Raw genomic sequence first — 24,524 nt, forward strand, 5'->3', positions numbered from 1 at the left:
ATGTTTGACCTTAGCGGTCCCACTGTATGCCGATGCTAATGTCCAGTAACACCTCTTGCTTCTATTTTGACTTTGATGCGAAAATGCAAATACGTGCACACAGATACACGCAAACACACCCACAAATCCATTTCCCTAACACCGACTATACTGAGACTTGTTATCTTAAGTTCAAAGCAAAGCCCGGCTGTCTCTCTTCTTCTGTGAAGAGCCTTAGCCAACCCTTAGAAAATGCTTTTATGATAAGAGCTAATTGTGTTGGTGTGATTGAGATCAGACATTTAAGACCTAATCACGCTGACCTTTTCCTGGTGCTGGGAATTGTAGCACTATTTTTAAGAACTGAAACATTTGGGCTCTTAGTTATAAAGACAATAACAAATAGGAATCTTAAAAATAACCTTCCAATAATAAAGACAAAACATAGGCCAAATAATATCATGTTTTTTTGTTTTTTTTTTGCAAGATAGTAGACCAGAAAGTATGAATAAATGAATTTAAAACACAACCACAAAATAGGTGATCTAAAAACGGCTCTCCATGAAGGATTGGTCACCATTTGAGTATAAGTGTGAAAACACAAGAATATTGATATGAAGTCTCGGCATTTGACTTTTAAATGCACAAATCTTTCACGTTTCCGAATGAACCAAAATCTGAACCATGTCTGGTTTGAAACTATTTCAAAAGTGGGTGATTATAACACCTCCAACGGTAAAGGCCAGTCAGATAATACCTCTCATGGTTTTCATCACCTCTCTTTGGAATGAGGTGCGCTGAAAGACAAGTAAAGTGATGAAACTTAATGTAATCAACTGCACTGCAACTGTTGTTGTTCATGCCGGTAGTACTCCCAACTTTTCAATACACCAACATGTTTGTCGACGCCAAAGTTTTCTCAAGTCCGTATGTGATGTTTTTGACTTGATATACCTTAAATACTTTACCAATGACAACATAGGAAACCAACCCTCGATAAAGTGTGGTCTCCGTACTAGCAGAATAATGTCACCATGCATCATTTACAAATATTTCGCTCTGTGAGTCGATTTCTGACTGGCTTAGTACACTTTCTATGTTGAGCTCTGCTAGTTCCTTTGGAATGACGTCACACTTCCGGGTTTGTCGCTCGGCAGAATCTAACTTTGGGAAAACTATTACTTTGTCAAATATACCAAATATTTTTTTTTCTGCTTTATTATTTTAATTTTCTGTAATTATTTTACTTGTGACAGAAAAAGATTTAATTTGCTATTGTGTGAACTTCACACTAGGTCTTAAATCGTAACGGAGGTGAAAGAAGGTAGCGCTAATATCATGGCCTCAAATATCATGGCAAATGCATGCCATTATCCTCCCTCCAAGCACTAACAAGTTAAATTTGGATAAGCTAAAAAAAAATGTTTAAAGGTTTTTAAAATATTTATTTACAATTATTTTGTACTATAGTGGGAATTTTTCGGGTAAAAAAGTACAAACCAATCATTTTAGATTGTATTTTGTTTTTAAGGCATGGAAAAAAGTACTTCGATGTAACAAATAAGTGGCTCGAACGGACGAGCCCTTCCCCCAGTTTGGCGGTGAAACTGAGGCTGCTCTCTACTTCCATTAACATTTTTACTCTTATGTTTATATCGCAATATACCCCGCTATACCGTTATCGTGAGGAGGCTGAATTCATACGGTGATATGAATTTTAGGTTTTACATTCTAGCCTTATTTTGCCTCAGTTGTTTTATCAAAAGCTGCAGTCCATGAAAAAGTCCCGTAAATATCACCTTACGGACATTTATGAGGTTACCTTTACTAGCTGCTGTAATGGTAAACTAGCACCAGACAAACGCATCGCGTAAACCCCTGTGATTAGTGTCATTGCCTCTACCTTTGAAACAACCATGTTGACAAAAGCCAGGTTCGTAAGCGACACCGCTCGAGACTTTATTACATGAAGCCGAGGGCTGCAGCTGTCGCCTTCTCGATCCTTTCCTAATTTTATCAGCTCCATTTCGTGAGGGTTGGCCATTTTAGACCCGAATGTCACCACAGGCTTCTAATGAGAGGAAACTGCCCGCTTACTTTAACGGCTACTCTTGCCTGACTTCTTGTCTGGCAGTTCTCTCCATTTGCGGCTGCAGTCTCCAGAGTCGCAGAAGGCCTCTTTCTTAATCCCTGACATCTAAGTTTGAAGCTAAATGCGTATCATTAGGGCTCCTGAGTATTCTCTCTGGAGGGACTCGTCGGGGGAGGAGAAAGGTCTTTAAATTGGTATTATCCAGCCATCTCCGTATTTCTGATATCCCGGTGCTGACTGATGGTCTGCTCCTTTATCTTCATTCACGGTGGACAGATTGTGACAGAAAGTATGTCTGGACAGAAGAAGGGCTAGATTGTTGGCTCGTAGATGGATCAGAGGTCTCCCTTGTCCTGGTGGATGAGTGTGTTTGCTAAGGGTTTGTCTATGTGGGCCCAGACTGCCAGGCTCCATACATAGACAGCCCAAGTCCAGGAAATTACTGCCATTATGCCAGATGTCCACTCATTTTTTTTTTTCACCACATGGTGATTGATACGGTATGTAATGGAGTCGAGGCTTAAACGCCACCATTTTGATCGAATGTGACGGGCCGTTTACGAAAAGCCGGTTTTAACTGAAACCATTGTTCATTTTAGGGTTGGAAAATTTGACCAGACCTCCTTATGAGGAAACTGAACAATCCAATAATGGGGTCATTGTTATATTTTTGTTCATATATATAGCAGATAAAAGACGAATAAACTATTTTCGTAGATCTCACTCCTGCGGCATGTCGCGAATATCTTGATTCTTGGTTTAACCCAAGGCATGTGTTTGCCAAATTGTGTGTTCCGGTGCAGCAAAGGCTGAGCACGTGCCCGGCAGTGTGAAAATTTGGTGTCAGAACATCAGTCTAAAGTTACCTGGTCAGACCATGTTGAAATGCTGGCGCAGATGGTCCGATCTGATGTTAAGTCAACCAATGCCCATGGTAACAAATATGATCATTGAATTGTATCAGAAAATATACACTGGATATTTCCAAATAAAATGGCATCAATATCTAATATCTAAAACAGTATTTCTTCAGCGTTGACAAAACACCCGCATAAAACCTTAAGTTCAACATTTAACTTTGTACATATGTACACGTCTCGCTAAAAATTTTTGTCATTTTTAGACTGCTAAATGATATCCGTTACACAACAATTGTGATGCCATACTGACTATATTTTGTCAGCTAACTCCCCAAGAAGATCCAGGTACCGAATACATTGCCCACCATTGGCATAAACTATGAATCAAACAATTGAAAGGGTGTCATTCACTTGAATGTGTTCATTTCAAATGACTTAAGCAAGCGCATTTTTCTCTTCTGTTGTTGCAGTGAACACGTGTGGGTAGATTCTGACATTTAGATCAAGACTAAACACATTCCTTCAGCCCATCTCAGTCCAGAAGCAGGTTTTATATGGAGTGTGATTTCCTTTTTCGTCTTAATAGACCATTTGAGATTTTTTGCCTTAATTTGAAAGACTTGGTGTCTCTTGTCACTTTTGTGCTTGAGGAATTGTTCAGCAAACAAAAAAATAATGATGTGGACTCATTAATTGTCTTGATTTTTACTCACCAGAAGCCTAATTCACACATATTGAGGTTTAATAATTGGAATCTAAATCACTACAAAATTGGACCGTCTTTGTCCAATAATTAGTGTTTGTCCAATAACAAAGCTTGACTGATTCCAAATATAAACCTGCATCTTGAGAAATATAAGCTAAATTGAGTCCCCGTAGGGATTCACAGGATCCTCTCTTGATTACAGTTACACCTTGTTTCCTTCGTACAAAAGTCTCTGCAAGCTGTGGTGCTGAGCAACCAGCCGACACTCATTGTGGCGACATCCTCGCTCCCGCTGCCATGTTAGGAGTGCAACAGGCCGAGGGAGTTGCAGCGAGGGATTCGACTTGTTTATTTTTGTCAGTTGTTCCTGTGTTATAAGCATCACGTCATTTAGCACACAGTGAAAACTTTTCTTCCCGAGAGTTTATAGAAGAATCGCTCACTCATAACCAAGCTTTTATTTATCTTTACACGGGGAGGAATATTATCTTCTCGTTTGTTTATCTGTGCTCAAACCCAGTATGACGTGTGCTCAGCCCAACCTTAGCGATGCGGCTACCCGTTGGGAAGGAGTCATAAATTTCCGCCAAGGAGTCGTAACCTTGTGACTTGAAGTGACTTCCTTTGCTCCTACCTGACAATGCTGAATTAGCCCTGCGCGCTGATGGATTACCTGCGTTTGACCTGGGGTGTTGACTGCGATGAATCTGTCCAAAGTCATCTGGGGTTGAGGCAGAGTTATTGCCGGGCTGTTATCAGCTAAAAACAAGTTGTTGCGGTAAAATTTCAGTATTTGACTTTGCGAAGCTGACGTCTTGCCCAAAAAGAGGAGAAAAAAATGGACAATTCTGACTGTCGTCAATAGGCAACCCTTCCTAAAAATGTCAGGCACTGCCACGTCACCATGTCTTCATGTGACTGATTACGAACCTTCCTCGCAAAGTGATTTGTTTTGAGTGTGTAACATGTGCGTTGGTCACAGTAATCCAGCCTGAGTCAAGAGTTCATAGAGGAATGATGCATCCCGCTTATGTTAGACATGTGCTTTTTATTTAATCGCCAGGCAGCCTTATCAGCGCTGTTCGAAAGGGGCCCCCGCAATAGCGACTTGTGGCTGACTTTTAAAAGGAATTCTCTCTCGTGTTCTGTGTTTTTTCTTAATAGCTGTTCAGCAAATGCTGACATTTAGTTCACACCTTAACCCTCACAACCAATAGAGCAGTGGTTCTCGAACCTTCTCGGCTGATTGTGATTGGTAGGCGATTGTTTGGAGCACCACTAAATATTTCTGAGGCTCACTGAGTCAGTTGTTAAACGCTGAAGAATGGACAACTCAGCACGGGTTTAAAGCAAACAGCATAGTAACCACATCCTGTGATTTGTGTTTTTCTTTTCCAGTGCAAAGGGCTCTCTTATGTAAAATTTACCATTCAAGAAGAGCACAAAACAACAAACCAACATTAAGTGCAAGAACTCATTTTGCTCAATTTTATATTATTGCGGTACTATGTTTGTCCTGCATATCCTTCCTAATCTGCATAGAAATATCCGGCCAACTCATACTTGTAGGATAGGGCAAGATATGACCCGATGTATGCGCAACTGAGCCCAACTATGTCTGGACTATGGAGTGAATGTCGCTGAATATTGAAACCTAAAACTATACAGCCAATGCATTTTTTTTCAATAATTTTTTTTTTTTACAATTGTGCTTCTTTCCATTTTTCTCCCCAGAATTGTTTTCTCCCATTTCCCCCTTTTTTGTAGAAAACATGTATTTTTATAGCATTTTTTTTAAGAACTCTTTGGGTCTGTTTAACAAAAAAAAACAAAAAAAAGAGAGAAGAATTATGTGTGGTCCTGAGCCACCAGCAGCCCATCCTTGCACGAATGTAATTCTGTAATTTCTCTGTGTGTTTTATAACGTACAGTATTTTATGTCATGTTCATTCATTTAAACTGGGCAAGATTTATTAAGACACTAGTGTTTTAAGTTACCAGCGTGGGCAAGGGACTAATTAAAGTTTTGTCTTAAGACATCACTGTATGTGCTTGTCCAACTTCCTTGGGGCAAACTGGAATTTCTCCAATCACCATCGTGCGGTCTGACAAAATGTAAGCAGTAATTGTGTGGCTCCACAAAACTTAAAAGACTGATGTTCGTATTTGACGGTGGTATAATATCAAATATTCTCATGAAACTTCAACAGAAAGCCTAATTCAATAATACAATAGAATACAGCTTTATTAGTTCATAATACGATCATTTCAGTAGTACATGTATCACGATGGAACAGGCTGTACCGTTTTTGATTCGGGGCAACACTTTTATCACGGCTCCAATGGGAGGAAGAGACGATAAATTCCTCAACCACAAGCTTTTGTTTCTTTGTATTGTGTCTTTATATTTGTTGGCAGGCTACTTTCGTGTCCATGGTGAATGACGCAATATGAATGAAAGTCTATCATTTGCTTCTTGGATACGGGGGAAACGTTCCATCATGACTGCGCATAGACGTTGAAGTCCTCAATACATGTGAGTGATATTTTTGCGAAATCCTGCTGACTGTCAAACAACAGACTTGCGAAATAACACTTCTTGCCTTCAAAATTTCACACTTAGAGCTTCTCAAACAATAGAAGACTGTTTGGATCTGAAGTTCTTGTGCCATTCGGAATGTCACAAATGCAACAGACCGCTTTTGAATATAAGGGAAGCTTGGTTGAGTGTTTCTCTGTTTATTTATTTTTTTTAATGGCATTGAATCTTTCTCAAGTACAGCGTTGCCTTCAGATATGAGTCACTTACGACTTTTTCAAGATACAAGCTGTCATTTGGCTGAATTTTTTTCTCTTGTGACTTGCGTGTGAAAACTTGAGATACAAGCGTTGTCTGACGACAGTCAAATAAATTCAACTCACTTTTCAGTGAGCAGCAAATGGTGAACAATTGATGAAAAAAGTGGTTTCAACCTGTTTAATGCCAGTCAAACTTACAAACAAAGACAATTGCACATTGCCCAACAGCATAATGCTAACCTAAAATTAAAAATGCCACTGACATGCTAATAGTTAGCATCAATAATCGTGGTTTTTGAGCCCTTTAAACAACAGATATTTGAACACAAAGGTTGCAGCAACACATGTAGACAGTATAATGTATTATTTATTCTCTTGACTTATAGGCAGAACATGCCCGGACATCGGGCGCAGTTCGGGAAACTCCCGCACTTTCAGATGGCCACCACAACCCTGCTTGTGTATGAAATCTGCAATATGAATAAATATAAAAATTGCCTTGGCTTGCATTAAAAAAACAAACAAAAAAAAAACTGCATTTTTTTTTTCTTGAACGGTTTAATGGTATTTGTTTTTATTGAGGAAAGATGGTTTCAGATACTAGTGTTTTGAGTTCCAATTCTTTTCCATATTTAGTTTAAAAAATGTCAACTCAAGACTTACAAGGGTTAACAGTATAAGGCTAAGCCAAGTTATTGTGAAACAACGCAGTAATCTTTTGACCATTAGACTACAAAATCCAATGCCAGCAGGATTTTGTCAAGTTCATTTGCTCTGTAACGCTGCAGGCAGCATTTTTAGCAACAGAGGCCATGCACAGTTGTTGTGCGGAGGTCTGTAATCGGACAGTGGTCTTGGAAGATTAAGACTATTTATTCATTTATTTATTTGTGTATTTTTAAATCCTCATTAATTGGCTCGATCACCAGCATTTTTGCTCTGAGGGGGCTGGAGCTGGAATAGAGGCCTGTCTGTACAGAACAGCTGCAGGAAGAGCGGCCTTTTGCCTTTCTTAGACATGTGGACAGAGGGTGGACGCAACTGTGTGTGTGTGTGTGTGTGTGTGTGTGCACTTACCGATGGGATGGAGGAGGGGAGAAGGACGTCGGGGAAAGAGAAAAAAGCTGACGGTTTTAACAGCCTACCCACATCTGTTTATTTAGAAAAGAAGCCATTGTGTCATTGAGTTATTCTAACAACCTACTTCAGGGCCAGTGTTAGTCCCACAATGACGGCTTTTTAAATACACAGTTTACACTCGTATGAAGTGGCCTCATAACTGCGTCGAACGTGCCAAATGGGGGAACATGCTTGGGTTTCACATTCCCGCCTGCACTACTTGACGTCTCTATAACCGACTGCCATGCCAAAGGTTGGCTGGGGAGAGATCTATTGGGGCTCGTTCGGGCCCATTTGTTTTGCACTTGTGTGCTTGTTTTGGGTCTGATCCGTTTTACGCTGGTACTTTTGGTTCTTTGAGGACGGCCAGAAGAACGAGTGTATCCTGTGGGATTTGCTGTGTTGAGTTCCTTTCAAGTGAAAGTACGGTGGCTGCGTTGCATCATGGAAAGACTTGAGATTCTTGCCTCAAGTCCAAGTTTTAGGTTGTCTGCTTGAAGCTTTTAAAGCATTCCCTCCATTTTATATTGAGCGGTTCTTTTTGTCGGAGGTCATGTGGTCAGTGAGGTCACAGAGGCTAATGGCCACAACAGCTGGTTGGAGTGGCCAGAGACTGAAAAGCAGATTGGAGCGGTCTTGCTTTGTGTAAGTTACCTGCTTCAAAAAGTGCTGCCCCCATTCTTTAGTCCACCTGGCACCCAGACTGGAAAAAAATCTGGGAGCCAAAACATTTCAGTCGTGAGTTACAAAGTAATGACGTTTTGTTGGATGTTTGCTTGGACACTTAACAGGACGTTCAACTCATGGAAAGCCGATCGGGTGTTTCCATGAGACTTAATACACAATTTCAGTGCGAGGAGAAGAATTGTTGGATTATGGGCAGGAGCTTTGTAATGATCATTTAAAGAAGGGTTTCCAAAAATGGGTCACAGATCAATTTGTATTGGGTCTTCAGTTGTCGGAATAAAATGCTGCACTTATTAACTTATTCACTACCAGCACAGTAAAAAAAAAAAAAAAGATTTTGACGTATTTAGCCGTCATTGGTATTGAATGAGTTAAGATGGTATAATTGTGGTCTGCTGATAATCAATGCATAGGGTATATTAAAAGTCTACACACCCCTATTCATATGCTGGGTTTTAGCGAAAAGTACAAAATTATACGAGGATCAATTTTTTCCAAACTTTTTCCACCATAATTGTGGCCTATAGCCTGTATACTTATATTAAAAAAAAAATAGCAAAACATAATGACATGCATAAAAGGTATGTTTGAGGCAAACTCATCTAGTAAAACCATGTCAGAAAAAAGACTACTAGAACAGCTGACATTGAACACATTTGTTTATTCTGAACACAGCCGCTTCCCAAGTTATGACGTATGTTCGTTATTGTAGTTGATTATTTTTAATTGGTCTCGCGAAAAGATTCAAACCAATATTCAACTGAACTATACAAGTTGTGGGTCATATTTTTCACAAAGCATTTGAACCGTGGTGTAATGATTTATTTTATTTGTTTTTTTTTTTTTTTAGAGATCAACATCAATTGATTGAATTCTTATTACAGGACAATGTTTTCCTAGTAAGTTTGTCGCGTTTAATGACAAAAATACAGTCTTAAAGTGTGTTCAATTCTGTGTTATTGAATGAGACATTGCCAGCAAGTGCTCGACAATTTGAAAATTGACCAGACAGAACTGTGAGATGAGACAGTTTGTAAGAAACCCAACATGTATAACCTCGAAATTGTATTGATTCGTTTCACGTTATCCTCCAACTTTCAAGATGCCATGTGTTTAGTCAAGTACCGTTATAGTGTAAATTTTCTTCTTGCAATCAACTTTTGAGAAGACACAAGATTTCTGTTCTCTTTCACTGTAAGTTGAGTTTCGCCTCAAATCTAAACTACAGTACTTGATTCCAACCTATACCGAAAATTGACCCTCTTTGTAGAGCTGACCGGTTGGGATCAAGCCTTAACGTTCTTTGTTTGATGAATTGCTCCTTTGACCTCATGGCTTTTGTTATTGAAGCTGGCGCTATAACTTGGAGCGGAAATGCTTTTCAGTATCTTCCCATTCTTCATTTGGACTCCAGATGATAGGAGTGGTTTTGTGGTTTCTCACTTACAGTTCTCCCTTCAGCCTGTTTGACTTGGCGCTCACACATAGGCCATTTATTTTAATGAGCTTTTATTTTAGTCAGTGAATCCTGGGTCGTTGAAAATGGGCTTTCTGAAATCACCCACACCATGTGTTATTTTGGTGCAGTCTTAAAGTATCCGTGCGCAACATTGTTCAATGGACTATATTATTATGGGTCGGCTGAAGTGGTGCCCGTTTGGCATGATGGATGACTTTAATCATACTGATTAAACACACACACAATCGTTATAACACTTCATTTAACACTAACCTCATTGAGTAGGATTATCGAGAAGGGACACTTTGAATTTAAGGTTTGCAATCAACTTGGGAAATAATCAGAGATGCCAAGTCTGTTGGATGCAAAAATGGAGGTGTAGAATCATGATTTGGACTCTCCTTCAATCAGTTGTAGTCTCCCTGGCGACATCTACCACATAGAAACTTTTAATCTCTGACGCATACTTCTGCATTTCCAAGCCGAACAGCTCAGCGGAAATCTCCGGAAGAGGACGGAACATGCAGAGGCAAATTAACCGGCAGACATGAGGAAGGAAATGAAAGCTTAATCTTTCTTGGTTGTGTTCCAAATAACTTATCACCTCCTTGAAATCCCTCAGCGGAAGCAATTTAAATGGATAGTTCCTGCAAAGTCATTTCCTGTATTTGTATATTTCCGCATCGTGACGGGACGCCGCTGTTCGATGACTGATAAGCTCCTCACGACACGGGCAGCCCTTGAATTAAAATAGTGAAGTATGCTTATTCTTAAACGATGAGGACACCTATAAGGTCTCCCAATGTTCGTGTTACCTGAATATGATCCTGCCACATTTTCAAAAATAGCTCTAACCTGCAACATGATCTAAAATCTGACTTTTAATAGTTATTATACCCACCCCTCAATTGGATTTTTAGCAAATATTTTGATTTTCCTGAGCTCTCAGGGTAGCGGCGCAAGGTTCTGCAACACATCTGGTTTATTCATACAGATGTTGGCATTGGAAGATTCCATCATCTCTCTGTCCACCCTTTAACTTCGGGATGAAAGATTTGTAGCCAGTCGGCGGGTGTTTATGGAGGCCTTTTCTCCTCCAAAACTGTTTTCACCCATGTTGTAGCATTCGCTTCTGTTCTGTACGTTACTCGTACGCGCAAACACTTCAGCACCCTTTTAACAATGTTTCCACCAAGCTGTCAAGGTCAGTGTGGTTCAGACTGCTCGGTCCTGATCAAGCTGGTTTCCACAGTGGGCCATGTGGTGTTTGAATATACGGCTCCGTGTAAACCTTGCTATAGAAGGCATGAGCATTTACCTAGCAAACAGAAAGGCTAATTCCCATAATGTGTCCCCTTTAAATATATTTTCAAAATGTGCAGCATTGTTTACAAAGTCATCTGGACTGTTAAAAAAACAAAAACAAAACAACAACAAATGAATGGATCAATCAAATTCATTTGAATGGAGTCGCCACTCTTGCCTTAAAACCACTTGAAACAGCGACCGTGTTGATGTTTGGAAATCTTCTTCCGACGCTGCCCGAGGTTCCGTTCTTTGTGCTGGAGGGACTCGTGAGGTATTGGGTTCCCAGTATCCATCATTTTGGACGAGTTGGGACCTTGGAGGAGCGCCAGCAGCGTCTCCGCTCGCCAGCCGTAACTGACATTGAGTGCATTGTTTCCAGCGGGAAGCTCAGTGCTGTGGCCTAAAGGTACATTCCAGAGATCAGAAACACAAACAGTCTTTGTGCCCTCGCTGCTCTCTTTCTCCGACTCCCTCATCCACATCAAGCCTCCGCAGCTAAACGGCCTCCTCCGGCTCGTGTGTCAACATGTGGGCTATCGTTTTACTCTCATCCAACAGACACACACACATGCATACGCACTACCCACTCGTTTGTCATGTGGATGGTGACAGTGTCGGCCTCTTTGAGAGAGACTGTGAAATCAAGACACTTTCTAAAACAAATAGCATTCAAGTTTTATTGACCTTTTGTCGGAGGGAAACAAGGATACATGTCAGAGAAGGCTTCTTTCAATTAAAAGTAGTCAGTCATTTAGTAGGGAAACAGCGATTTATTTCACTCTGGAGTTTGAAATATGCATTTTTACACGGGTCCTCTACGAGGGCATCTTGATCATTTTTATTTCGAGGAAGTTTTGAATATTCAAAACGCATGCCCCTCAGGGTTTCGTTATTGATATTATCATCAAAGAGATGAAACGCTGATTTATGGTTCTCAAATTTGAAAGAGCTGTTATTAAGCATACACATTTAGGAGAATTGCAGTTCCCAGGTGTCTTTATTTGTCTTTATTAATCAACATTTTCAGTGCACCCACCAATGTGAAATTTCATTTTGGCGAGAATGCAAAACAAAAAAACAAAAAAAGAAGTCAGCAAAAGCCTACTAGAACATCTGAAATTAAAGGTTAATCAGAAGCACTTAACCACTTGTGTGCTGACTCATTTAGCATAAATTTGAACGTGACTGGTTAGCTGAACACAGCCACCTCCTAGTTATGTGTCTGCAACAGCACAGTTTTTTTTAAATGACACTGTCAAAAAAACTATTTTAAAAAGATTTTTTTTTTTTTATTTCAAAAAGTTTATAGGTCACAGTGGTAGAAAGTAGTTTTTAAATTATATTTTGATTTTTAATAGGTTTAGGGTGTTTAACCTGTGGTGTGCAAACTTTTTATATCTACTGTAGACTTATAACCGTCAGAATATTAAGTGTAAAGATTTAGCTAACAGGCAGCCTATTCTGGACTGGACAATTGATGTATCCTCTTTTATGTAACGATGATCCTTAATGAGCGATTAAGGGAAGGATATGCTGCACCATAATTAATTTGCACTGTGGATTGAGCTAATTGGATGTGGATGATTCACTCATCATTACATGATGCTGCTGCCGAGTTTAGTGGACAGCGGCACATTTGCCGTGTCGTTGTCAATTAGCCATTGTGGTCTACTCTAGACAAAGTTCTGATGATCGGAACGCCCTGTCAGCTTGAGGTTGGGTGTGCATTTCAATTTCGTTGACACTGTCATCTCAGGCCTCCCCAGACCGCAATGGAGAGCACTTCTGTAATTTGGCCAAAATCACATCCAAAGGCAGGTACAAAAATCGAATTAGATTCAATATAAGAGATGTATGAAATAATTGATGTTAAGCCCGTAGAGAAGAAATAGCCTCAGCATACACAAACTTTGCGTCACCAATTCAATTTTTAATTGTTTTTATTTTTATGTATTTTACAATACTTTATGAAACGTAATCAGCCATTGAATGCAAAGCTAAAAAAAAAAAAAGGATAGTGTATTTTATTTTGTTTGTCACATTAGACTAGTTCATGAGTCACCAACTTGGTGCCCCTGCATTGTGCAGTGCGAACATTAAAGGGGGCAAAATCACCAAAGAAAAATATTGCACAGTGTAGCTGCCATTTGTGATCCGGACAGAATAAACTTTGGATTTGAAAAAAGTAAATGAATTGAATAATAGAGTGCACAAGTACTGGTCCAGACTATCAATTTAAAGAGTAGTAACCTCAATGCTTAAATTGTGTTGTTCTTCACCCTCACTCCTCCACCACCTTCTCCACTTGGGCCGAACTCCCGCCCTCCACACGTCAAAGCCACAACAAGGGGGGCCAACCAATGAGCTGCTCCGGGCTCCCGAGTGGAAAGGGGCCGGGGAACTCGCGCACAAAATGCCCAAAGGCGAGAGAGCGCTGGACCACTTTGCGACATATAAATCTTGTTGTTGTCTTCTCCTCCTTTGCATAAGTTTGTTTGCACTCCAGTCAGCGGCCGGACTCCGAAAGGATCGGGCGCGATCCACTTGGAGGACTTTTTGGGGGACTTAAACCGTTCATTTTTTTTGTTGTTCGCTGAGATCCGGTCCAAGGTGGTGGAGGGGAAGCGAGGGTGTGCAATGGAGCGCTGAAATGGAAAGATTTGTCCATTAAAAAGTCCCGCAAACAACTTTGGGCGTCTCGCGTTTTGGATAAATGGGCACGCGAAGTGTTGACGGAGCCGGGATTCCACGGCAGCCTGTTGAACAAGGCTCAGATTTTCGGATTAACGTTCTTGGAAGTGGCGTTCAAGTTTGCCTTATGACTGTGCTGTGAGTTTTAGCGTCCACCACCACCACCACCATGGCAACCTTCGGCGGGCTGGCACGGACCCTCTGCGGCTCACTCGGCACACTAACCTGCGTGCTTTTACTTGCGACGTTATCCGTCGCCTCGCCGCCCCATGGCCGGAGACTTATCTGCTGGCAGGCCATCCTCAACTGCCAAACGGAGCCCGAGTGCAATTACGCGTACGATCACTACCTGCGCGCCTGCGCGCCGGTGCTGAACGGGGACAGGAAGAAGTGTCCCAGCCATTGCATCTCGTCCCTGGTGCAGCTCAATTTAACCCGCAACGGACCCGCGCTGGAGGACTGCAGCTGCGGCCACGACACGTTGTGCACGCGCACCAAGCGGGCCATCGAGCCCTGCTTGCCCCGGACTACCAGCTCGGGCTGCACGGCGGCCCGGTTGCAGTGCCTGGACGACCAGCAGTGCAGCTCCACCTTGAGCGACTATATGAAACACTGCGGCAAACTTTTCAGCACGACGGTGTGCACCGACGCGTGCCGTAACGTGATCGCCAACATGCGCAAAATCCCCAAGGGCCAGCAGCTGGACACTTGCATGTGCGACGGCGACGAAAGGCCCATCTGCGAATTTGTCAAGAGCAACATGAAGCTCCGGTGCTTCGATGCACCGGTGACGGAGGAGAGCAGCGGCTCCCACGACGACTACGACGCCGAGGACGACGAGGACTACGCGGACTCTGACAACATCGAAGAGCAGGAGAATGGAGCTTCTCAAACCGAGATCCGCTGGGTTTTGACCCTGCTGCTGGCATCCATTTTGACTCTCACGCCCATCTTTTGATCATCAATCGGAGGGCGGCATGGACGTTTGATATACAGACTTTAGTGGATTATATTTTCTATGCAAATGACACCAGAGGGATACTTTTGTACCTCACATTCACCAGATGCTCGGCTCATACATGTGATAAACTTCATGAGTTTGTTCACTTTTCACACAGAGCCTGATAGAGTCCAGCAAGCAGTGTTCCAATCCACATAATGCTGTGCACTGCTCTTTTTTTTTTTAACTCTTAAAAACAAAAGATATGAGCTATTTTTATATGACTGACTGTTGTCTTTTTGGGCATCTGATTTACAAGTATTTAATGCTGGAATCTAAAAAAATGTACATATAAGAAGGGTTATAGAGAAAATAATTTATTACATGCCAAGTTGCCAACTAGTCACATCCAAATGTTCGTTGTGTGAATAAAAGACTGAGTATTCCAGCTTTAAAGGGAAGTTATTGCCTGCATTCTCTTGTACATTGTATATATGTGTACAGCCCATATAGATTTGTCCCCTCCCTCAGAGAATCCTCTATGGTGCAGGCTATGTGATGATTTATTGACTGTGTGTAGCCTATAGAAAGAAATGTCTAAATCCACTGTATGGTTGCCTTAATGATATACTTTTATAGAAGGCATAAAGAAGAACTTGAATACATCAACCTTGACTGTGATTTGTTTTTGTAGAGGGATTTAACACTTATTGATAGATTCCTATTTCCGAAAAAAATTGGTTTCATCTGAATGTAGGGGGACTTTTCCGAAATACGATTGAAGCAAATGATTGGTCTTGAATTTTTGGGAGGTGAGAAAAAGTCAAACTTCTTTGTGTATTTGTTTGATATCCTCAATGGACGTGAATGTGATGCAATCACAGTGTTATGAACACTCCCTTTATGTTGCAGGATAGCGTAATGACCCGCTATGTCTTGATTTAGCCAGCTGTTGTCAAACACAACTGCCACCATAAATCAACAAAACGTCCCCCGTTCCCCTCGACTGCATTCCGCAATCGGCCTTGGCAAACTTATAGTATGTGTTTTAATTCACAAGGAAAGTCAAGATTTCAGCAACTTACTTAAGGTATATTTTAATCATTGTGGGAAAGCCATTTTTCAACAGCACTTGTCCTCAGAAGGGTCACGCCTCAGCTTGATCCCAACCCAGCTGATTTTGGCCCGAGAGGCGGGGTACGCCCTGGACTGGTTGACAGCCAATCACAGGTCACATATAGTCAGGCAAGCATTCACGCCGTCACTGAGTGTGAACCCAACTCGTGCTGCCGGCACAGTGAAACGCTACACTATCAGTGTTGCGGGAACCACGACAGAATCAGTGACCCAATGTTGATCTAATAATTGAAAACCATTCACACAGAACATAAACTATTAAAATGATGAGAACAGAACTTGGATCCTTTTGACTGTGTGGTAAGCATGCCAACCATGAGTCACCGCAAAAATCATGCAAAATGTTAGCCTAATAGCGTAACTGGCTAAGTCAGGTTTTCTTTTTTTGTTTTTTTCTTATTTTTTTTACATTTTCGTGAAAAAAAAAGAAAAACAAGAATGACTCAAACTTTACTCTGGATGATATAGAATCTACACTCAAGCATATTGGTATTTTTTTTCCTTCTTGGCTGACGCTGACAGCAGAGCGACGGCTATGGGCAGGAGCGTCTGTTTGCATTTAAAACAAAACAACAATTGCTTGTTCCTCGGGCCTTCTCTGTTCCACTGATGTATCGCTCCTTCATTTTCAAATCTGCGCACGGGCAGTAAGAGAAACAGTTCATTACGTAAGAAAGGAAGTTAAAATAATCATGATAGATGAAGCATTTTGTTTTGTTTTAAGCGTGTGAATAAAGATGAAAAGAAAAGCAGTTACAATTGTCTCTGGCAATCATGCAATTAGGCCAATGTAAAGGAAAAATCATTTAACTCCCGAATGCCACTAACATCCAAAAAATAATATTTGCTCGTCATCATTTTCTTTTAATGAATCTGGTCTTTGGTCTTTCCAAAAACCAAGATCCCAGGTAGCCCACAGGGACTACACGAGTAGCCTGCTGAAACAGCGATGGAAATTGCGATTTGTAGAAGTGATTATTTCCTACCTACTCATTGGTGATCATTTTTGCGAGAAATCATTAACATGATCATTGTCTTTACATAGACGGATATCATTGAATTTTAATGCTAGTGTTTGCTGTAACTTGAAAATACACTTTCTGGGGAATGTGCATGCTGAATGAATTAATATGGAATTATGGAATGATATTAAATGATGTTGAATGAAGTGTTGTGGACTGATACAGAAAGTGAATGATGAGGGAAGTTCTTCTTCCAGCATTCACGGAATCGATTTGAGCAACTGCATCATTTCAGAAGTGTCTGTTAAACTGTTAGCCCTTTGCAATAATTAGTGCCCATGTAGTAACTTTTCGATTTCATACAAGTTGGTGACCTCTGATCGACAGTCTGTGGTTTCATTTTCCTTCCAATTAAAACTCTCTTCTTACTCCCCTAGTCATATAAAACGCGTTTTTGTTGAGTGTTTACATGCAGCTATAACGCATGTGTAGAATTTTTTTGTTGATTTCCTTGGTCAATGATTTGCATCAAAATGTTTTATTTTTAGAGGGTTGGTCGGGGGGGTTAAGGGCCTTCTAAGTGAATGGATGGAGGAGAAGTCGAGTGGCATCTTTGTCATGGAAATGTTAAGCACATAATAGTTGAGCGGGACAATGGCGAGGCACTTCATTCTTTCAGGCGGGCTTGACACCTCTGGAGAGGCAAGCGGCAGGGAAGCATGTGGGAACGATCTTGCCTCAGCCGCCGCCAGGCTCCTGGCTCCTCGAAATCCTGGCAAGAGATGCTTTTTGTAAAATGATCTTTTTCCATGATTAATTGTCGCCTCTGCCTCCATGAGACGGCGCAGCAAAAACTCAGGGAAAAAGCCTGTTTTCGTCACCAATGCGTTCTTTATCGTCCGCCAATGTTGTGTCCCTCAAAAAGTCCCCTCGCAAAAAGTTTCCCCGGCGTCATGCAGTATCAGCGTGCAGCGTTCCAGTCGCAGGAAAAGCTCAGGAGCCCAGCATGTCTTCCCCTCCTCCTCCATTCTACTCCTCCTCCTCCTCGTCTTTCTTTAGCCTCTCACACTCGCACAGGCAGATTCAACACCCGGGGAGGGGGGGGGGGGGAGCACAGCATGCACATAATAATGTGTAGGGTGTAAATGAATGTGGAAAGAGGAAAAAAAACTCCAAAAACTGGCCTGGTTCTTGTCATGAAAATGGAAATGTGAGGGAAATGAACTTGCAGTTTGGTTAAGTCGCAAGCTGTTACATTTAGCGCCTTTATACACCATCTGAACAAAAATAATCAATATTCAATTTGGAGCGAAGGCTTTAAACATTTCATTTTAGGGGTTTCACAAACATGTCAATTAGTATTTGGGAGTTTCAGCAAGGTGCTTCCAGTTTTAGAGGGCAAATGTATTTGGATTTTGTTAATACTCCGGTGGACACCCACCCCCTTTGGCTTGTCAGATTTTTTGGGGGGGGAATTTTGATTATGAAAGCCGACACTTCCATTACACATTTTCTTTTACATCTATTGTGCTTGTTGTGTCAAGGCAAAATAATGGAAACATTTTTGGAGATTTCAACTCATCTACTATATTGTAATAACCTCTTTCCTCTTTCCTGGTATGTGCATTTGCAGAGCTGGGTACTTGACCCTTTTTTGCCGGGCATCCCCCGCCCGCCTTCATAAAAATTGTCGGACCCCGACCCACCATGCATCACTGTAGGTTTGGTGTTGTTTTGGTGATGTTTGCACTGAATATACCTTTTGGAATAATGTCCAAAAAGTTCAATCTTGGTGTCTCCCAGACATTTTGGAAAGGTCAGGAAAAGCCCACTAGAACAGCTGCAGTTTGTTCAAGGTTGATTAGAAGCACTTTCAATATTGACGGGTGTGTGCTGACTCACATTTAACATGAGTGACTGATTCATTCTAGATACAGTTATAGGAGGGTGTGCACACTTGTGCAACCGTGCTCTTTTTTTCTTTAACTTCCCCTCTTGAAAAAATTTTTTAAAAATCTTTTTGACTTGTACAGGTTGTAGGTTGCAACATGGGGCGGACTGGTTAGCATGATGGCCTCACAGTTCAGAGGTGCAGGGTTTGATTACGGCTCTGGCCTTCTTGTGTGGAGCTTGCATGTTCTCCCCGTGCCTGCGTGGGTTTCCTCCGTACTCCGGTTTCCTCCCACATTCCAAAACATGCATGGCAGGTTGATTGGACACCGTGAATTGCCCAACGGTATGAGTGTGAGCGCAGATGGTTGTTTGTCTTTGTGTGCCCTCCGATCGGCTGGCAACCAATTCAAGGTGTACCCCGGCTGCTGCCCGTAGACAGCTTTGATAGGCTCCGGCACGCCTGCAATCCTTGTGAGGAAAAGCGGCTGAGCTAATGGATGGATTAAAGGTCACAAAATGGTGGGAAAAGTTTTGAAATGATTTATCTAGGCCTCATTTTTGTTAAAATAAAAGCTGTGTTTGATCAAGGGGTGTGTAGACTTCGTGCATCCACTGTATGCTATGATGGTGGGTATGAGTTGAGAGACGCCACACTAATATATTTTTGACATGAGCTTTTTTGCTACCTTTCAGCCCCCGACTAAAATGAGCCACACTGTGCCCCCCGTGCGGATCTCCTCGCCCCCTCACCTCGAGCGCACTATTGCAGGACAATGGTTACAAAACCACAGTGGTCTCTCGCCGCCGATGCTGCGGTTAGAAGCCACATGCGGCCTGCTTCTAATAAAGAACTCGAATAATCCCCGCAACCATTTTGTCCAAGCACAAATTCATGTTTTCGTTTGGCTCTCGGCTCAATAAGTTAGCCTGAGGACAAGGCAAAAATAATTACAACGAATTTATTACTCATAGGAATACTCTACCACATGGAATGTTTAACCTTAGCCCCACTTTTCCTTGCAGTGTTTTCACTTAAGTCTTGGCATCTGTTTGGGGTGACGTTTTTTTCCCCTTGTTGAGGTAAATGAAAAACTGACATGGAATGTGATCTCAGCAGGAGTTTTTACCATACCCCCACCTTCCCAAAACTCCAAAGTGTTCCAGTTTGTTCTCTTAAAATGATTCCTGCGTCCACAGTGTAGCTTGCATATTTAGTTTTAGGATCCCTCGACTAGAATCCATAACAAGGTCAGAGCGTTTTTTCCAAACTCATAAATCTTTATTGGAAGGTCAGCTGAAACTATACAGTGTAAAAGAAAAATGGCATTTGAATTGTATTTAGAAAAAAAATATAAACATGAGTTAGCGATCAAGCATGATGTCACATGAGATCATAAGTGAGACTAATAAGTCACAAATGTGCAAGTCTCAAGTTGTTACCTTCAAGTCTCAAGCACTTCACAAGTTGATGAGGAGAAAAAAAATCAAGCCAGGCTAGTTGAGTCGTACAATCTTGCTCGGTCCCAAGAAATACTAGCGTAATAATAATAATAATTAAAAAAAAAAAAATATTCCCTAAAACTAAACGGTATACAGTATTAACAAGTTAATGTCATTAAACACCAACTGACTGTCTCATTCAAAACTTTTTTCCCCACCTTTAATGTTACCTACAAATTGTACAACTCTCAATCTGACTATGATTTAATAGTCTTGATAATTTCAGCAATCCAAACCAAACTATTTGCCATTGACGGATATAGAAGTCAGAAAGTGCATTCTTTTCACCTGCGCTCGTAGTGAAGACGTTGTTGTCCTCATTTGTGTGAGTTGCAAACCATACGTTTTTCCATCCTATTTAAGATAATTTGGTGAATTCAAATGTTATGTTCTTTGGAGCTGCTCAAATCGCTGTTACTGTTTAGTTAGCCACTTCACACCAGCAATTGTGCAAAAACATTGACTGGGTTGCCAGTTTGGCGAGAACGCAATGAAAAAGCATTTTTTTTCCTTCGTTCGTTAGTTCTTTCCTATAAAATCTGGGCTAAATTTCCATATCTAAATAAAGTGACTTGTCAAGTCATGAATTGTAGTTAAAGTCAAGTCTTTCCCAAGTTTTTGGCAAGCAGGTCGCAAGTCCTAAAAATGGCAACTCGAGTCAAGTCATATGACTCGAGTCCCTCATCTCTGCATGAGAGCTCAGTTCATCAAAGGATTAACTCGCTGCAATACTTTCAAACGGGTCCAGCTTCAACAAGGAGGATTAAGACACGAACATGGGAAGAGAAGCAGAAAAAATGTACAGTATACTGGAAGTTACGCAACATGTCCCAGGTGTCCAACTCAATGCCCAGGGCCTTGGTCCGGCCCCCCGCATTTTTCGGGACCCACTAAAGTGTGTCTACGTCATGGGTTTTGTTCAACTCTTACCATTTTATTTTCACTAAATTTAATTATTTTTCAGTACGCAGCAAAACTGTCAAATTGCGACCAATCTTTGACCCAATCTGCTGTCTCAAAATATTTAACCCAACCTTGGGTCAAAGTAACCCAATCTGATCAAAATCCAACGCTCCACAGCTAGTGGGTTGGGAATACAAGCCAAGACTTTGGTTTCTATTGATTTATCAGCCGTTATTTCTAGATATGGTGTTAAGTTAAAATGCTACTTAAAACATTGCCTGACCAATTCATGAAGTTTTTACGTTGGTGACTGTATAATCTTGGAATAGATTAAATCAGTTTTCATTTTTTCCTATTGTAAATTTCTTTCAAAAAACAAACAAATCAGAGGTCAACCATTGTGTTTGTCCTCAGTGGTTCCGCTGTCATTGCCTTGAAGCATGTGGCTCGGCATCTTTCTCACAGGCACTGCTTATGTGTCGTGGCTCCGTGAAGGCTCGTGTGCAGAAAGTGATGTAGAAAAGGTTGGACAGTTGGAATGGCTGAGACGTCGATGGAGAAGGAGGAGGAGGAGGCGGCACTGAGATGGAAAGTTCATTTGAAAGGATTTGGAAATAATCCCCTGAAGTTACCACAGTGTAGGGTGGAATAGGCTCCAACTTGACTCCCCCGTGTGCTTCCTGCTTCAAAAGTGTTTGGTCTTGTTTCCTGGGATTTTCGATTGTAGTAGTAATAGTAGAAATAGTTACCTCTCTTATTACACAATTAAACTCAGAGAGCAAAGAAAGCCTGTCGATTCGGCCTGGCGCTCATTAGCAGCTTTGCAAGAAGACTTTCTAGCAACCCTTGTTGTTTTTCTCCCCTCTATTTCAGCTGCCACTTTGATTCCGTCAGGCAAGACCACTGCTGGGTTCGCAACCCTTTGAAATGAGCAAAAGGCCTGTAATCCAGTTACTCAAACTGCAGGCCCACTCCTCGGGTCCTGAGACAAAACCTGCAGCACTAATCCCACTGTCACTAGGAGGAGGAACGCTTTGCTACCTGACTGGCGGTGGCAGCCATTTCTAATACTCCCTGTTTGAAAATGTCGCTGTGGAGAGTTGGACAAAAACGGAGGGCTAAAAGGGTAGCACGCTGCTTGTTTTCTGAAGACGGTCCTTGTAGTTTTTTTTAATCAAATATTTTTCCTTCAGTATAGCATAGCATGTAGTTTGTTTTGTTTTTGGGTGAATGAAAAAAAAAAAAAACCCGAGCACTTAATTAATCAAACGAGCTAAGAAAGTCTTCAGGTGTCTTAGAATACTGAAAAGAATACTTGTCAGAAATGTTGCTTTTTCGCTGCCACGCACAAGATTACTGACTTTGGAGCAACTCTGAAACCTGTTTAGCCAGAGCAGCAGCCAGTCGAAGTTTGTTGTTAGCTAGCTGGTGAAGCCTAAGTAGCACAGAGTTGTGCCTCAATCACCAACTACCCGCGATAAGTGTCGTGAGCGACACTGTCCTCTAGAGTGTTCTCGACGGTTGATTCTTAGCTATGTTCTAATGAGGTGCAAAATGCTAATTCTGCCTTGCAAACTTGGACGCAAAACTGCTTGTTTTTTTTTCGAGCTATGCGTACATTATCAGTCTGTCTGTTGATTGCGGCACTAAACAACATCGGCCAAACAAGTGTGGCGTAAACGTGCTGTAAGTCAGTTAGTCTTCTCATTTTTCATAAACAAGGACTGCACTTAGGAACTGAACTCGTCTTGACACTATATTCTGTAAATTGATCAATAAAAATCTACATATGTATAAAAAATTAAGCCTACCGACCGACTAAAATGAAGCAGAGGTGCTCCGCCCCACCCAAAAAAAAAGTTAGCCTTTGCGATTTGAAAATTGCATTGTCCTCCCCAGCAATGCTGATTTAAATTCTCTTCTAGGTCACACCAACGTTGTTTTGATTGGCTTTTTTCACCCCCTCCTCATCCAATCTTGCATTTTTAGACCTTACTTTGCGCACTGGAAGATCACGTTGGAACAGAAAAGGGCCTTCCTCAAACTGTTCAAATTGTCTTCCCATACGTTTGTCTATCAAGTGTAAATGAGGTTTTGTTTGCTCGCAGGGCTTCTCGAGTTCAGGGGGACATTCCCAGCATGTTCACATACGTCACTCTAGAGGAGCTGGAGTGTTTTTCTTTTACTTGGCAAACAAGGCAAACAGCTCCACCCGCCGATAAACAAAACATGAGGTTGGGGCCACACGCCGAGCAGCAGTCCAACAAGATGCACACACAACAATTCGCGGCTGACTTTGTGTGTGTGTGCGTGTGTGTGTGTGTTTGTGCCAGTCACCACAACGTTCTGATTGCTTCAGGAAAAAAATGTCACAGAGGGTGTGTTTTTTTCCCCTCCAACCCCGGCAGCCCAAAGCCTAGCCTAACTCTAACCCCTTTGCGAGAGGCCCCCACTTTTCAAGGAATACGAGGGGAGGGAGTAGGAGATAATGGCAGTGGGGGTGCGCGGATGAGAGAAAGAGACAGAGTGAGGAAAACACAAAACTTGCTGACACGGGGCATAACTTAATTTCCACGGTAGGGGGACAGCTGTGCGGTGTAATCTGCCATGGCAGCCCATTCACACTTCAATGGCAGGCTTGACCCGCCAAGGAAAACTGGAAGCACAGCCAGCTCATTCCCACTGAAGGAGGTGCTGACCGGGCCACCATTTATGGGCTTGTCTTAAAGAAACATACCCCCGCTGGCTTGTTATTGATGACACCCCTCTACCACACTCACACACATACACGGAAGGTTGTGGAATTTCTTAACAACTCTGACGTCTCCAGAGGCCTTTAAAATATGTATGAATATCACATTACAGTCTTAACAAAGCTATTTTAAAACGCTCCAGTTGCCACAAATTGCGGCAAAATGGTATTCATTTTTTTTCAGGATTAATGTCGAATGATACTGCAGTCAGAGGTCATGTAAAATGCAGCACTGTGATGCTTTGAAGTATGTCAAATCATCCTTTCCCTTTAAAATGAACGGAAATGCCATCAGCCCGACCCAACAAACTTTTTGGGGGAGTAAAAATAGCACTATATAAAATTGTAGCTTTATAAAAATACAATTAAATTGAATATAAAAAATGAAAATTTCTTTGTTTCTACGACGATTGAAAGTGACCCAGTAGCCACTGTAATACTAGTCATTTTTCACAGAGATTAAGAATACATACTTGTGAGTATTTTTCTTCGATCAGGCTACATGCATTTCTCCACCGTTAACGTTCAAATGTCCGTTGCTTAAAAAGGTTCTAAACAGTGCTAACCATTAGCGTGGCAATGCCATTTTCCATTAAGCTAGCTCAGTTTGTTTCTTTTACATACACGTGTAATTCTGTTGTAATTGTTACAACTTCTTCTTCTTCTGTTACTTCTTGTATCTGCAAAACCTTTTAAGTATGGTCACTTGTATCTCAAGACACTACAGTGCAGTATAT

General features: G+C 41.5%; 1 protein-coding gene and 1 long non-coding RNA gene across 2 annotated transcripts in view; both read left to right on the top strand.

The window, feature by feature from the left end:
* LOC148344114 (uncharacterized) overlaps positions 1–24,524 on the top strand; it is a 59,424-nt gene that overhangs the window by 28,985 nt on the left and 5,915 nt on the right. The gene's annotated exons all lie outside the window — the stretch shown is intronic.
* gas1a (growth arrest-specific 1a) lies at positions 13,438–15,309 on the top strand. The gene has a single exon (XM_088293375.1). It carries the CDS (start codon positions 13,870–13,872, stop codon positions 14,656–14,658), a length of 789 nt encoding a protein of 262 aa, XP_088149501.1. The 5' UTR covers positions 13,438–13,869; the 3' UTR covers positions 14,659–15,309.

The sequence above is a fragment of the Idiotropiscis lumnitzeri genome, chromosome 1 (assembly GCF_059441095.1).
Source record: "Idiotropiscis lumnitzeri isolate Australia: NSW breed Sydney's pygmy pipehorse chromosome 1, RoL_Ilum_1.0, whole genome shotgun sequence".
Lineage (NCBI taxonomy): Eukaryota > Metazoa > Chordata > Actinopteri > Syngnathiformes > Syngnathidae > Idiotropiscis > Idiotropiscis lumnitzeri.